Source organism: Dryas octopetala, chromosome 4 (assembly GCF_963921425.1).
Source record: "Dryas octopetala chromosome 4, drDryOcto1.1, whole genome shotgun sequence".
NCBI lineage: Eukaryota > Viridiplantae > Streptophyta > Magnoliopsida > Rosales > Rosaceae > Dryas > Dryas octopetala.
In genome coordinates this window covers 24,772,556-24,785,604 of record NC_141369.1, presented here as the reverse complement: position 1 = coordinate 24,785,604, position 13,049 = coordinate 24,772,556, and the positions used below count along the sequence as shown (strand labels likewise).

The 13,049-nt window shown below is 36.8% G+C and overlaps 3 protein-coding genes across 3 annotated transcripts; all 3 read left to right on the top strand.

Annotated features, from left to right (window-relative positions):
* The first annotated feature begins 797 nt into the window (after positions 1-797).
* On the top strand, positions 798-4,245 carry LOC147288709 (uncharacterized). Its single transcript, XM_086240979.1, has 6 exons — positions 798-995; positions 1,634-1,924; positions 2,059-2,165; positions 2,305-2,437; positions 2,551-2,745; positions 3,700-4,245. The coding sequence occupies exons 2-6, from the start codon at positions 1,652-1,654 to the stop codon at positions 3,994-3,996; spliced, it is 1,005 nt and encodes a 334-aa protein (XP_086097105.1). The 5' UTR covers positions 798-995; positions 1,634-1,651; the 3' UTR covers positions 3,997-4,245.
* A 1,447-nt stretch (positions 4,246-5,692) lies between these two features.
* LOC147288708 (RING-H2 finger protein ATL74-like) lies at positions 5,693-6,190 on the top strand. Its single transcript, XM_086241037.1, has one exon. The coding sequence runs from the start codon at positions 5,693-5,695 to the stop codon at positions 6,188-6,190; it is 498 nt and encodes a 165-aa protein (XP_086097163.1).
* A 725-nt stretch (positions 6,191-6,915) lies between these two features.
* Positions 6,916-12,859, top strand: LOC147288707 (uncharacterized). The gene is made up of 15 exons (XM_086240098.1): positions 6,916-7,225; positions 7,543-7,637; positions 7,775-7,888; positions 8,190-8,294; positions 8,453-8,524; positions 8,706-8,818; positions 9,056-9,190; positions 9,867-9,935; positions 10,125-10,212; positions 10,317-10,388; positions 10,487-10,587; positions 10,913-11,030; positions 11,689-11,748; positions 11,873-11,983; positions 12,367-12,859. The coding sequence occupies exons 1-15, from the start codon at positions 7,129-7,131 to the stop codon at positions 12,472-12,474; spliced, it is 1,458 nt and encodes a 485-aa protein (XP_086096224.1). The 5' UTR covers positions 6,916-7,128; the 3' UTR covers positions 12,475-12,859.
* The last annotated feature ends 190 nt before the right edge of the window (positions 12,860-13,049 follow it).

The following is a 13,049-nucleotide window of genomic DNA, read 5'->3' as shown; positions in this document are numbered from 1 at the left end:
CTCAAAGGAAAATATATTACTGAGCACTCGACAATAACTGTCAAGTGCTCGGTGGTGACGGAAATTCGTAAAAAATAAATATGTGAGCATCTGCCCTAAAGAAGGACGGTATATATATGTTCTACATATTAATGGCTAATTGATATTTATGTGTACAATATTAGAAAGGTTGCAATTCCAACGCTTCAAAAAAAAAAAACGAAGGGCGGGTGCACCGACATTAGCCGCATGTGGTGCTGTTAGAACCAAAGCCCCAATACTTAATATGAAGACGGGCCATGGCCATGTCCTCAATAATACATTCTATAAGCTAAGATGCCCCCAGTGGGTTCTAAAATTGTGAAATGGGACACCCGTGTTCTGAATAATAAATTCACCGCTTCACCAAATAATTCAAACGAAAAATCGTGGTCATATGAATATGATAGAGCAGCAAGCAAGCATCCAAGAAAGATAGGAAAAAAAAAAACAAAAAAACTTTAATTTCCTTTTTGTAAGCGAAAATTTCACTTTCTTGTGTTGGAGGCTTGTAGCGTCGGTTGAAAATCAAAATTCCACTTGAGGAAACAACGACCAGAAACTTGAATTTGTTTTGTAAATTAAAAAAAACTGAAAAGATAACAATAACAATAATGAGGGAGCGGTGGCAAATGCGAAATTTCAGGCCAAATCTATGGGCGGATGAGAAGCTCAAATCGCAACAAACAAATTTATACGGTTTGGGAGGTGGTCACATGCAGTATCCCGAGCCTGCCGGCCCAGGTCGGATTGTACCCATACCCCAAAGCGACGTCGTCTCGAGTCTCATCTGACTGCTGCCTAGTATCGCCGGTTACATAATACAAAAACAAAAAGATCTTCCATATATAAAACTCGGTCTGCTCATTTTCTCAGAGTGGACTCACTCAAGCTTCTTTGACGTTTGTTTTGCTCTCTGTATATTTGATCGCATTTTCCTCACTCTTTGTTCGATCACTCTTCTTTACTTCTCTCTGGTACACTACTGTCTCTCTCTCTCTCTCTCTCTCTCTGAGTGTATATTATATATGTATATATTCACTGATTCACAACCACACACCTATTTTATATGAATGTTGCTTCTGTATTTCTGTTTTTGTTTTCATTTTGAAGCTTCAATCCAATCCATAAATACTGTTGAATTGGACTAATTTATTTGATTTTAAGAGGAAAATAGTACGATCCGCGAGGCAGTGTACCGTGAGATCTCGCAGTTTGCTCCAGCGCACATTTTAACTACATCATCATCACCGTCGTCATTTATTATTATTATTTATTTAGTTAGAATAGTGCTTGATGCCCTAGATCCTTGTTAGTTTCAGTTTTACTGGTTCTGTTTGGTTACTGGAAGAATTTTGGTTTCACCGATTTTTTCTTTTGGAAAAGTTTTGAAAAATCATTATTATGTAGGATTTTCATAGTCCATGAGATATTAGGAGGAAGAGGGATTGTCGTTTTTTAGATCTTCCAAGAAACTGGCATTGAATTTCTATCTATATTCTATGCTATTGCTTATTGCTAGGTGATTGTTCATTGCGTGTAGGTTTGTGGATGTTGTTTTATTGAATTCACGTTTGTATATTCACGGGTTCGATTTGTTTTGTTTTCATTTCAGAGTTGACGACCAACAACAATGTCAGAGAATGCTCTTAGAGATCTCAATACCATACCTGGATCTGAGCGAAAGAATGAAAGCTCCAGCAAAGGGAGTATAACTAAGCCCTTTGCCGGGAATGCTAATGGGAACCATGAAGAATGCCAGAAGAAAAACTCCGCTGCTTTGGGTTCACTTTCTATAAATGGTGGGGAAGTTGCGAGTTCTGCAGTCGAGGTTGGAATTGTAGAAGTAGAATACATTGAGTCTGAGAATTTGGATGATGTAGAGGATGTTGATATGAGTCTTAAGGTATTCATGTTATACCTTGTCATGGTGTTCTTGTGTAAATATTGGGATATCTGACCTTTCTTATCTGATGATTAAGGATTGATTATGTAAGTCAGCTAACTGTATTACGTACATACATTTCTTTGATGTTTCAGACACTCTTAACCGAACTTGAGTCTAAAGATTGGGTTCTGCTGTGTGAAGCACTGAATAATGTGCGCCGATTGTCTATATTTCACAAGGAAGCCATGCTTGATATGCTGTAAGTCTCATGTTCTTACATGATGCTCTAATTGGAAGTACTGATCTGTAAAATGCTTTGGTTGATTTAACGTTATTACTTTCATTGATGTTGCCAGTGTTGCCATATTTGACTATTGTCATAATATTTTGTTCAATAGGGGAGATGTGATCTCGCTTGTGGTAAGGTCCCTAAAGAATCCAAGAAGTGCTGTTTGCAAAACTGCGATTATGACATCTGCGGATATTTTCAATTCTTACAATGATCATATAGTTGATTCATTGGACCCTCTGGTAACTTGAAATTCCTCCATTGCCTTGCTTCCTTTTTGTTAAGTATTCTGCTCTTATATTGAACAAATTCTTATTTCTTTTCCCCCCAATGTGATCAAACATGATGCATGCAGCTAGTTCAACTTCTTCTTAAGTCTTCGCAAGACAAAAGATTTGTATGTGAGGCAGCTGAGAGAGCTTTAGTAGCGATGACCACTTGGGTTTCCCCTATAATGTTGCTACCAAAGTTGCAACCGTATCTTAAGCACAAAAATCCTAGAATTCGAGCGAAGGCATCGATGTGCTTTTGCCGAAGTGTTCCACGACTGGTAAGAGGACATTATATATGCTCATTTGCTCACTGCATTGTTTATAGAATCTTTTGTCTATTTGCAAGTGGTTATTTTGATTGGTTTTTCGGAGTAAAAAACAGCATTCCAACTCAATCAAGTGGTCTCACATAATTTTACTTTCTTTCATACTTTTGATTATTAATTTTTTGATTGGCTCTTGGAAAAGATGCGGTTTGTAGAGGATGCTAAATAGTTGTTAAAAGAGGAAATCTTATTGAGCACCTTATTTCTTCTTTCACCCCCACATTACCTTGCTAGATTCATTTGAAGTGTTGCATTGATGTCTAGGTTCTATTGAGGTTGTAGCAACTGCTGCTTGTTTTCTTGTGCTGCTTTTGATGTAACATCTTTTGTGTGGGGCCTAGTCATATGGTAAGTCATTAGGTTCCTTTCCCCATTTCTATCCGCTTATAAACATGCATTATGGATAAAGGTTTGCTTATTGTTTTGACTCTCTGCGTGTTGCCAAACTGAAATTGGCAATGCTTAACCTTAGCTTTCAAAGACCACGTCCTAGAGTTTCTTTGATTATGTTTGTTCCTGTGCTTATACGAGACAGATTCCTATGGCTCCATCAACCTCTATAATTTGCACGTTGAGAAAATGAAAAAGTATATTGTAGATTGCATTCAGGTATCACCATTTGTTTTAGAAATTTCCTAAGCTTTTTGTTGCATATGTTGGAAAAACTTACTATTGGGCTACAAGGTTTTCTGTGCAATGATTTATACTTTGTTCCTGAAAGGGGAATGCTTTTTAGGCCTGAGATAATTTTGTTATTCTCCAATTGTTATACTTTTTCAACATTTTATACTTGGTGAAGACCATCTCTAGACTTGCCACATCTTATTGTTACTCGATGCCAACTATCAGTTAGTTTTGTTCCCCCCTTGTCTTCTTACTATATGTTTGCATTGTGTGTGTCAACAGGGTGTTGATGGTATTAAAGCATATGGGATTGACAAATTAATTCAGACAGCTGCAACCCAGCTTAGTGACCAGCTTCCTGAGTCAAGGGAGGCTGCTCGAAGCCTCCTCATGGAGTTGCAGACTGTATATGAGAAATTTCACACACTCTCTCCGCCAACAGTAGTACCTGAAGTATCTGAGCATCCAGAAATGGGCTCTTGGGAGAACTTTTGTCAATCAAAACTCTCGCCTCTTAGTGCACAAGCTGTTCTTCGGGTGACCAATATCTCACGGGAAGGTCTTGTTATGGGCTCCTGACAGGTTTATATTCAACACGCATGGGCTGTAGTAGTACTGTCTCCATTTTCCAACGTATATGAGCTTTGATTTACTTCATCAATTTCTCTTTTCATTTTTTGTGTCTGTATATACGTTTATATGCTGAGATGTTTGGAACCACGGTTGGAGCACGTAGTTGAGCCAGAATTTTATGATATTCTTCACACATCACATTATTCACTGCTAGTCTTTGTTCCTTCAATTATGGATGTTTCCTTTGTTCAATCATTTGCTATCTGCTACACAATGACAATGTTCCTCACTGATATTATTGGGTAAGCAGTCAATAATCAACCCTGGCCATGCATTATTGACCAACTGCCCGCTTGTCTTTGCGGCTTGGATACTTTGTAATCACGACCCCTGTTTATTACTTTATCTTTTGTTTTTGCATTTTAGTAATCATGAACCTTATCATTCATTGCAGCAAGTAGATCATTCCAAATTTCCAACGCTAATCTCATACATTTTTTCACTGATCAATCTTTTAATTGATGTTTCAGATCGCATTAAGCTTTTCCAGTAAAGAAAATCGTGCTAAAAATCTGACTTGCATTATTTTGAAAGAGTTTTATCTGTGGATCAGTTGTCCTTCACATGCTTGCTGTTAAGTTGTAGCCTTGTAGGGGAAGGAATAAAAATTTGGTATCTTGTACTAAAGAAATTAAAAAAGGCTCTTAAGCCTCGAATTAACTTCACAACTAATGACGGAATGCTTCAACTACCAATTCAAAGTTATTGAAGGATTTCACCTCAATCTCTTATTGATGCTTCATCTTAATCATACATGTCTCTCATTGAGTAAGCGTTAAAATAATGTTTTGGCCCTTTTGGGTAACTTATGGGACAACGTAAAAGAGTTTTTGTGGGGAAAGATAGAATTTGAAAATACCCCAATTCCTACGAATAAGACTGTACTTAACCTTTTGGTGGGTGCCCATGACGAACAAGCACGCTCTTAAAATTAGGATTTTCTATGTGTTCTCTTTTGTTTTGCCATTCTCATTATTTGGTTTATCTCATCTTATCTAGATTTTTTTTTTCGTGGGGTTCCTTTAGATGAGCAGATGAAGAATTGGTCCTGCTTGGTTGGTAACCGATCTAATTGAACTTTTATGATGCATCATCCTACACCTTTTTTCCATCTTTGAATCAGAAAATTATATGAACTTTTATGGTGAAAGTAAAGTTCTATTTTCATCAACACTGTAGGGAGCCTCATCTTATGCACTAAATAAAGAAAGAAAACATGAATAACAGAGGAAACAGAGGATGAAGACAGAAAAATGTATTAAACTCCGAATCCTCCTATGGTTCTTTTTGTCTGGACTCATATAATTTGGTTATTTAATTACCACCCACTCCATTAATAGAGACTAACCCAATCTCCTTTATATTGATATATACCCAGTGTTGTAGGTCATCGAATCTACTTTATATTGTCATCATGAATGAATTTCTTCCTCTTTGTAAAACACAACCGACCTGCTGCAGGTTTCCAATTGGTATATCCTTTTCTTCTCTTCCAACCCACCAAAAATTTTCACTTCTCACATTCCCAGCTCCAGTTTTCTGATATACTTTCAGCTTCCCAGAGGTTGTGATTATCTCTTGAGTTGTGTTGTGAAATATGAATGTTAGAATGAGAAGAAAGGCCTAAAGGGATACAATTACAATGAGTAACAAAGTTGGAGGTGCAGCGCAGATCGTGGCAATGGCAATATTCATATCTGTGATATTGTTATGTTTGGTAATTGGGTTCTTGATCTTAATCCATGTATGCATTGTTGGGAGGGCCTTTAGAAGAGGGTTTGGTAATGGTTCTATGGTTGCCATGGGCAACAATACTATTGGTGGCACAACTACTACAAGCATGTCCAAAGATGACTTAGAGAAGCTTCCTAGCTATGACTATGTAGCTAAGGACAAGGGAAGTAGTAGTCCAGTGCAGGACTGTGCAGTGTGCTTGGACAACTTCAATATGGGTGACAAGTGCAGACTTTTGCCCTTATGCAAGCACAGTTTTCATGCTCACTGTGTAGATGAATGGCTTATAAGGACACCCATTTGTCCCATATGTAGAACCAGTGCTGGTTCTGAGAAGGGAGGACTGGTTACAGATGAAGGGAACCAGCAGGCAATGCAAAGTGGGCAGCCCGCACCTGATCAGTGATAGTAGTAATGAGTTTGGAGAATGCCAAACACTGAGAAATACAAGTACACAGTTGGGTTTAAGTCATTCTGGGATTGAGGCAGAAGAAAGCCAAATAGGTTTAGCAGTGAAGCAGTTGGTGAATTCCAATCCACACCCAAGGGTACTGTATAGTTGGGTATAAGATGATCTGACATGTAATAATCAATATTTTACTTCTTGTAAATAAATATGTTTTAACATAGACTTAAATATAAATCAATAAAACACTACATTACTACATTATTTGATATTCAAATTTGATACATAAATTTATTACCTCCATTGTACCCAAAAAAAATGTTTCAATTTTTTTTTTTTTTAAGTTTAGAACAAAAAAAAAGTGTCCAACATGGTGGGGGCTAGTATGGGATGTAGACTGTACTTGACTGCAGTAAAACATCTGGCCAAGTCCATATTAGTAAGACTAACAGTTTGACTGTAGTAAAACATCGGACCATAAATTAAGCAAACCGCAATGCGCCTTTAAAAACAGAGTTACTGTTCTTTTTGGTTTACAGAGTCAGCATTACTGTTTGCCATTTGTCTTAAACTCTTAATTAATTATAATTCTGATCCTGTGGTTTGGCTTTTGTCTTAATTAATTATAATTCTGATCCTGTGGTTTGGCTTTTGTCTTAATTAATTATAATTCTGATCCTGTGGTTTGCCGCTTTGCCTTCGTCCCCTCTCTCTCTGTGCCGACACCTCAAGAAGCAAACACAACACCCTAGTAGTAAGTAACCGCTGTAAAAGATAATTAGATACCAAAACAAAACCCTCCATTTTCGCCCAAGAATCTAGCTCAACCGTCTTCTCATTTAAAACGCCAGAGACACTGAGAGAGACTGCGTCTGCGTTGTTGGCATTGGCATTGGCATTGGCGGTGCCGCTTTCGCAGAAAATCAAACAAGCTAAATATGGACCAAAAGAAGAAGGATATGATTCGAATAGAGCGTGAATCCGTCATTCCGGTTATCAAGCCCAAAATCATCATGACCTTGGCCAAACTCATTGGTTCGTACTACTCAACCTTGTCCCCCTCATGTTTTCATTTCTGGGTTTTGTTCAGATTTTGTTTCTAAGGCACCCTTGGCTTCATTGAATTCATGGGTCAGTCTTTGTTTCTTCATTTACTCCCCAGTCAATTTTTCTAAGAACTGGCCTCTTCCTTTGCTCACTCAGAAACTAATTTGGATATTGTAGATCAGAAATTGAAACCAACCCATTATTTCAATTTTTGCTTACAAGTATGGTTTAGATGCAACAATTTCTTTTTGCTTAGTGTTGCATCATGCTACTTTACTGAAACCTGGCTTTTAAAAATTCTGCAGAACATAGTTCTGACCGGGCTGAGTTTTTAAAGCTCTGCAAGAGAATTGAGTACGTTATTCGGGCTTGGTATCTTCTACAGTTTGAGGATTTGATGGTATGCTCATGTTTTCAGGGCCCTGTTGACACAGAGACTAAGCATATCTAAAGTTTGCATTATTCATTTTTTTCATGTCATTACTTATATTTTTGTGCTGATTATCATAAGTTTTATCTGACACAATTTCTTTACAGCAACTGTACTCCCTATTTGAACCTGTACATGGGTCTCAAAAACTGGACCAACAGAAGTTTTCTCCGAAAGAAATTGATGTACTTGAACAGAATTTCCTGACATACTTATTTGAGGTTCTGTTCTATGGCTGTTTCACTTTTTTTTTGTTTTTGTTTCCACTTTTCCTTAATATGGCCCATAGACCTGAAAGAAACGTGAATAAAAGGGGAAAAAAGAAAGATGAGGAACGAAAGCAATTGTCACAATTGAGTGATTATATTTATGCAAAGGAAAATCTGTTTCAATGTATAATAACTAAATAATATCTGTATCCCCAAAATATGATTAAACCAAATCCTTTTACTATAGACTACTATGGATTTACCAATCCACAGCAAATATGGAATTTTTTTAAGAATTCTAGCTATGATACAGGTGATGGACAAGAGTAATTTCAAGATTGCAACTGATGAGGAAATTGAGGTTGCACATTCAGGGCAGTACCTTCTAAATCTTCCCATCGTGGTTGATGAGTCTAAGGTTTGTACTTACTAATATGTTTTCCTAAATTTCAATTCATTAAGATGCTCAAGTACAAACGTGCAAATGTTAATCTATCTATTTGTTGATGTAACTTTGCATTCTCTGTGTGCTCTTCACATTTGCTGATCCCATTATATTGTTCATGTTCAATGCAGCTTGACAAGAAGCTTTTGAAGACATTCTTTGAAGAGCATCATTACTCAAACCTTCCAGATTTTGCTGATAAGGTATTTTAAAATTTGGCATAAGAGACTGCAAACATTTGGAGGTTTTAAACCCTTCTTAATATTTCGAGTTGCTTGATTGCACATATTTAACTTATCTGCTTCTTCCTTGTTTGGTGATACTAGTTACCCTCCCTCCCCCCCCCCCCCCCCTCAAACTAATCTGCACTATTTTCTTATTCAGTACATTATCTTCCGACGTGGCATTGGAATTGATCAGACAACTGATTACTTTTTCATGGAGAAAGTGGACATGATGATTGGACGTTTGTGGGCATATCTTTTACGGATAACTAAGTAAGTAATTTTCTGAATGTTGTCTATTATTGACCTTACTAGAATTATATATTTTTGGAAACTATGATTGAAAATATTTAAAATTTAATTCATTTAATGAAGTCTGAATTTGAAACATCATCTTTTGCATTATTTGTGATTGTTATTACTAACACTATTGAGCAGATAGCGGAGAAGAATTGCTTTAGATATCAATTCATTTAGGCTTAAGCATTTTTGGTCTTATTGTTATTGCAGGGTAGAAAAACTTCTAAAAAGAAGGTCAAGTGTACAACGTGAGAAGGATCCAAAGAAGGTTGATGAAATTATCTCTGAAGCAGATGGGGATGACTTACATGTTGAACGGATCCGTCTTGAGAACATGGAACTAAGGTTTTTTACATGTCTTTAGTTTTGGTATACTTTTTTTTTTTTTTTTGAGCTGTTAGTTTTGATATACTACTAAGCTGTGTACTTGAATTTAATATCCATATTGAAACTTGAATTTTTTGTCCACATAACATGCCTTGAACTACTCTTGGATTTCCTAAATATTTCTTTTCATGTTGATATGATCTGTATATTTCCCAGGTTTTTCTCAGAATTTCTCTAAAAATTCTCTATTAACTCTGGATTTTCAAACTATACTCTTTATTTCAGAATTCAGTCTATACTTATATATGAGAATGATTCTTGATTCATAGTTGTCTTGTTGTGAGTTCCATGCAATTTTTGAACTATGGTATGCGTAAAATCTACAACCCTGACAATTTTACTTCAATTAAGGTGATTAGATAAATTGGCAATGCCCCCACCCCCTCAAAATGTGAACACACAGAGGTGCAGGTTTGGAAATTGGAAATTTTCTGGACATCTGGTTGACTACTATGCATTCCCTCTGTTGGCACAATGCAACTGCAATTAAACTATTTTTTTAAATACTGATTCCCTCTGCATATAACATGGATACGAATATCTAGAAACATGCCTTCGATTTGAGTTGAGTTGCTTGACTCAATCTTATGGGGATTATTGCCACTTTATGACATCTATATGCTTTGTCTTTCAGCGTTAAAAATTTGCTGAGCAAGACCACTGTCAAAGAGCCAACCTTTGATAGGATAATTGTTGTTTACAGGTACTGTGTCTTCTTTGTTTATTAGTAATTTTTTCTATAATTCTCCTTGAACAATGGGTTGCATGGTTGAGTTGATATAATCTTTAAGGGCGAGGGGGTTTAGTTGTGTGCTGGATTGATGTTCTTGGAAACCAGTCCTGAAAGGACCTTGAAAAATAATTTATCGATAAGAGAATTATGACTCTTCAGGCAAGCTAGTACGAAAGCAAAAGAAGAAAGAGGAATATTTGTGAAACATTTCAGACATATTCCGATGGCTGATATGGAGATAGTTCTTGTGAGTCTCTCTCTCTCTCTCTCTCCCTCACCCTCCCATGGGCTTTATACTCTTGTAGACCTTTGTATAAACTGATGACCTGGGGGACCTTTTGCCTTTTGCAGCCTGAGAAGAAGAGCCCAGGATTAACTCCAATGGACTGGGTCAAGTTCCTTGGCTCTACTGTAGTTGGGCTGGTCAGTTTATTGAGATAGCAATTAAGTTTGTATTGGTGCACTTTTCTTTTCCTTTTCTATCTCGTGAAAACTGCAGCTTACCATTTCATTCTTTACAGGTTGCTGTTGTTAGTTCGCTTGAAATGCCTTCAGCTGATCCTTGGGTCATTATTGCAGTTCTTTCCACTGTGATTGGTTACTGTGCTAAGACATACTTCACGTTAAGTTTCTTTCTTATTATGCACATCAGACATGAGGGGAGGGGAGTCTATGTATATGTGAAAATTTTCTCTGATAAGTTGACATAATCAAATGATTGTCTTTTTCTTTGTTGACGCAATAGAGTAAATAAAGTCAGATTAGGCATATATCTAATGAGAAATTCTTGGTCTGATGATCATTATTGGCCATGGGGCTGTGGTTGCATGTTTATGACAATGGCTGCTCTATGTGTATATGGATGTTGTTCATAGTTTTTTAATTTTTTTTTTAATTTTACAATTTTTTAACTACGAATGTGGCTAATGTTTCTTAATTGTCTGTAGTTTTCAGCAGAACTTCGTTGCATATCAGAACTTAATAACGCAGTCCATGTACGACAAACAACTGGATAGCGGAAGGGGTACTCTGCTTCACTTGTGCGATGATGTAATTCAACAGGAAGTAAGCTGCAAGCTTGATAAACTTTTCTATGTGAATTTTTGTTGGACACTAATTGTTTTTTCCTGTGTAACTAATTGATATATGCATATTTACATACATATTATGTACATTATATATGTATATATATATATATATATAGAGAGAGAGAGAGAGAGAGAGAGAGAGAGAGAGAGATGTTATTCTTATTCTTGACCCATTGGAGTATAGACTAGCCTTCATGGCTGCATGTACTCATGAGCAAACGATGTGGATGGCATAAGAGCATAGGATTATCAAAACAATCAGCTAATTGTTTTACCTGAATGGGATTTTTCTTGAATGTCATACAATCGCTTTATATGTATTATATGTGAATTTAAATAAGGGAAAATTTCTGGGGTTTAGCCATACTTGTCTTTTATCAATCTAACCCTTGATTTGTGAGGGCTACCATACAAATGGTCAGGTGTAGGTAAAATCAGATATTGCATGACTAAAAAGGTCAGAGGAATTGATCCAATTGTTTCTTGAGACATGTTTGTTTTATAACCTAAACTTTTTTGTCATTTTAAATTTGAATTTATTCTGACTTAACATTAGTGCTGATCCAGCAGGAATAGACTTTATTCAGTTACATGCTTCAAAATGCTTATGGGTAGTCCATTTCTTGAATGTGCAGGTCAAGGAGGTGATAATTGCTTATTATATATTAATGGAACAAGGGAAAGCTACTAGACAAGTACGTATCTCTTAATCTCCTTTCTACTTCCATTTATCAGTTTCCTAATTATTGCAAGAAATTTAATATGCATTCTAAGGTAGCACTGCTGAAATCTTGTTTGGGGGTGGGTGACTTATTATAGGATCTGGATACGTGGTGTGAGGAATTAATTAAAGAACAGTTTAACGCCAGCAGTAATTTTGATGTGGACGATGCAGTTCAGAAGTTGGAGAAATTGGGAATTGTTGCTCGGGTAAGATTCCCTACAGTCCTGATCAAACATGGTGATAATGTTTGATAGTATATCAAGTTCTATTTCAACCCAGAGTGCATCACCACTGCTTAAATTTACCTTTGTTGTTTGTTCTCACTAAATGATCGTAGGATGACTGCTATTTGATTGCATTAAGCATTGTGAGGCAATGAGGAGGGAGTCAAACCATCACTGTGTGTCTTTAGTTGCATGTAGGATGGGAGAAATAGACACCCTTCCTTGTGGAAGTCCAGTAGTTAAATGCTGTCTGGCCTTTGATATTACATACTCTACCTCTCTAATTTATGTTGTCCACCGTTTTTCTTTTGAAGAGAAACACTTGTCCCTTTTCTCACTTGAAACCTACCTATGAATGAATTTAGGATTCCATTGGACGGTATTTCTGCGTTGGGCTGAAACGTGCTAATGAAATCATTGGCACCACCACTGAGGAGGTTGTCCTTAGGGCAAAACAAGGTGGCAGTGCTTGATGCTGTATTGGGAAGTTGGGCTGCCTCTTTCCTATCTTTCCTTACAAAAGTTATTTGAAAGTGTTTATGGCTTGGGCAGGTGATTATTTCTGCTTTCAAACACAACCCTAGCTGATCTTTGATTTATGATTTCTGTAATTATTTCGTGTTAATATCTCTAATCGTATGGATGAGGTCTTTCTTTTTAATTGGCTTCCAATGGGGTTAGGAAGTCAACCTTTATGGATTTAGAAGTGTGCGTGTAACCCAGCTAGGCTCCAGAGTTTAGTTTTATCTGGAGTGTTATAGTGGGTTGATGTTGATTGTAATCTATGTAAGTGGCAATTAGTGATACAGTTTTTGTTTTCTATTATAAATAGTGCTCAAAATCGTTAATGAGTGTATGTATCAGTGTATTGAAATGGAACTATGAGGTTTGGATGTGGGGATGTATGTGCACTTGTGGCTGGAATCATCTAGTTTTCAAAGTGCATGATGTGATGGAAATACTGTTACTTGAAGTGAAGAAAAGCAGGATGTTCCTGAATGCAACACTCCTTGTCCTGTTGTCCATGGTATGGTATCAATCCACATCC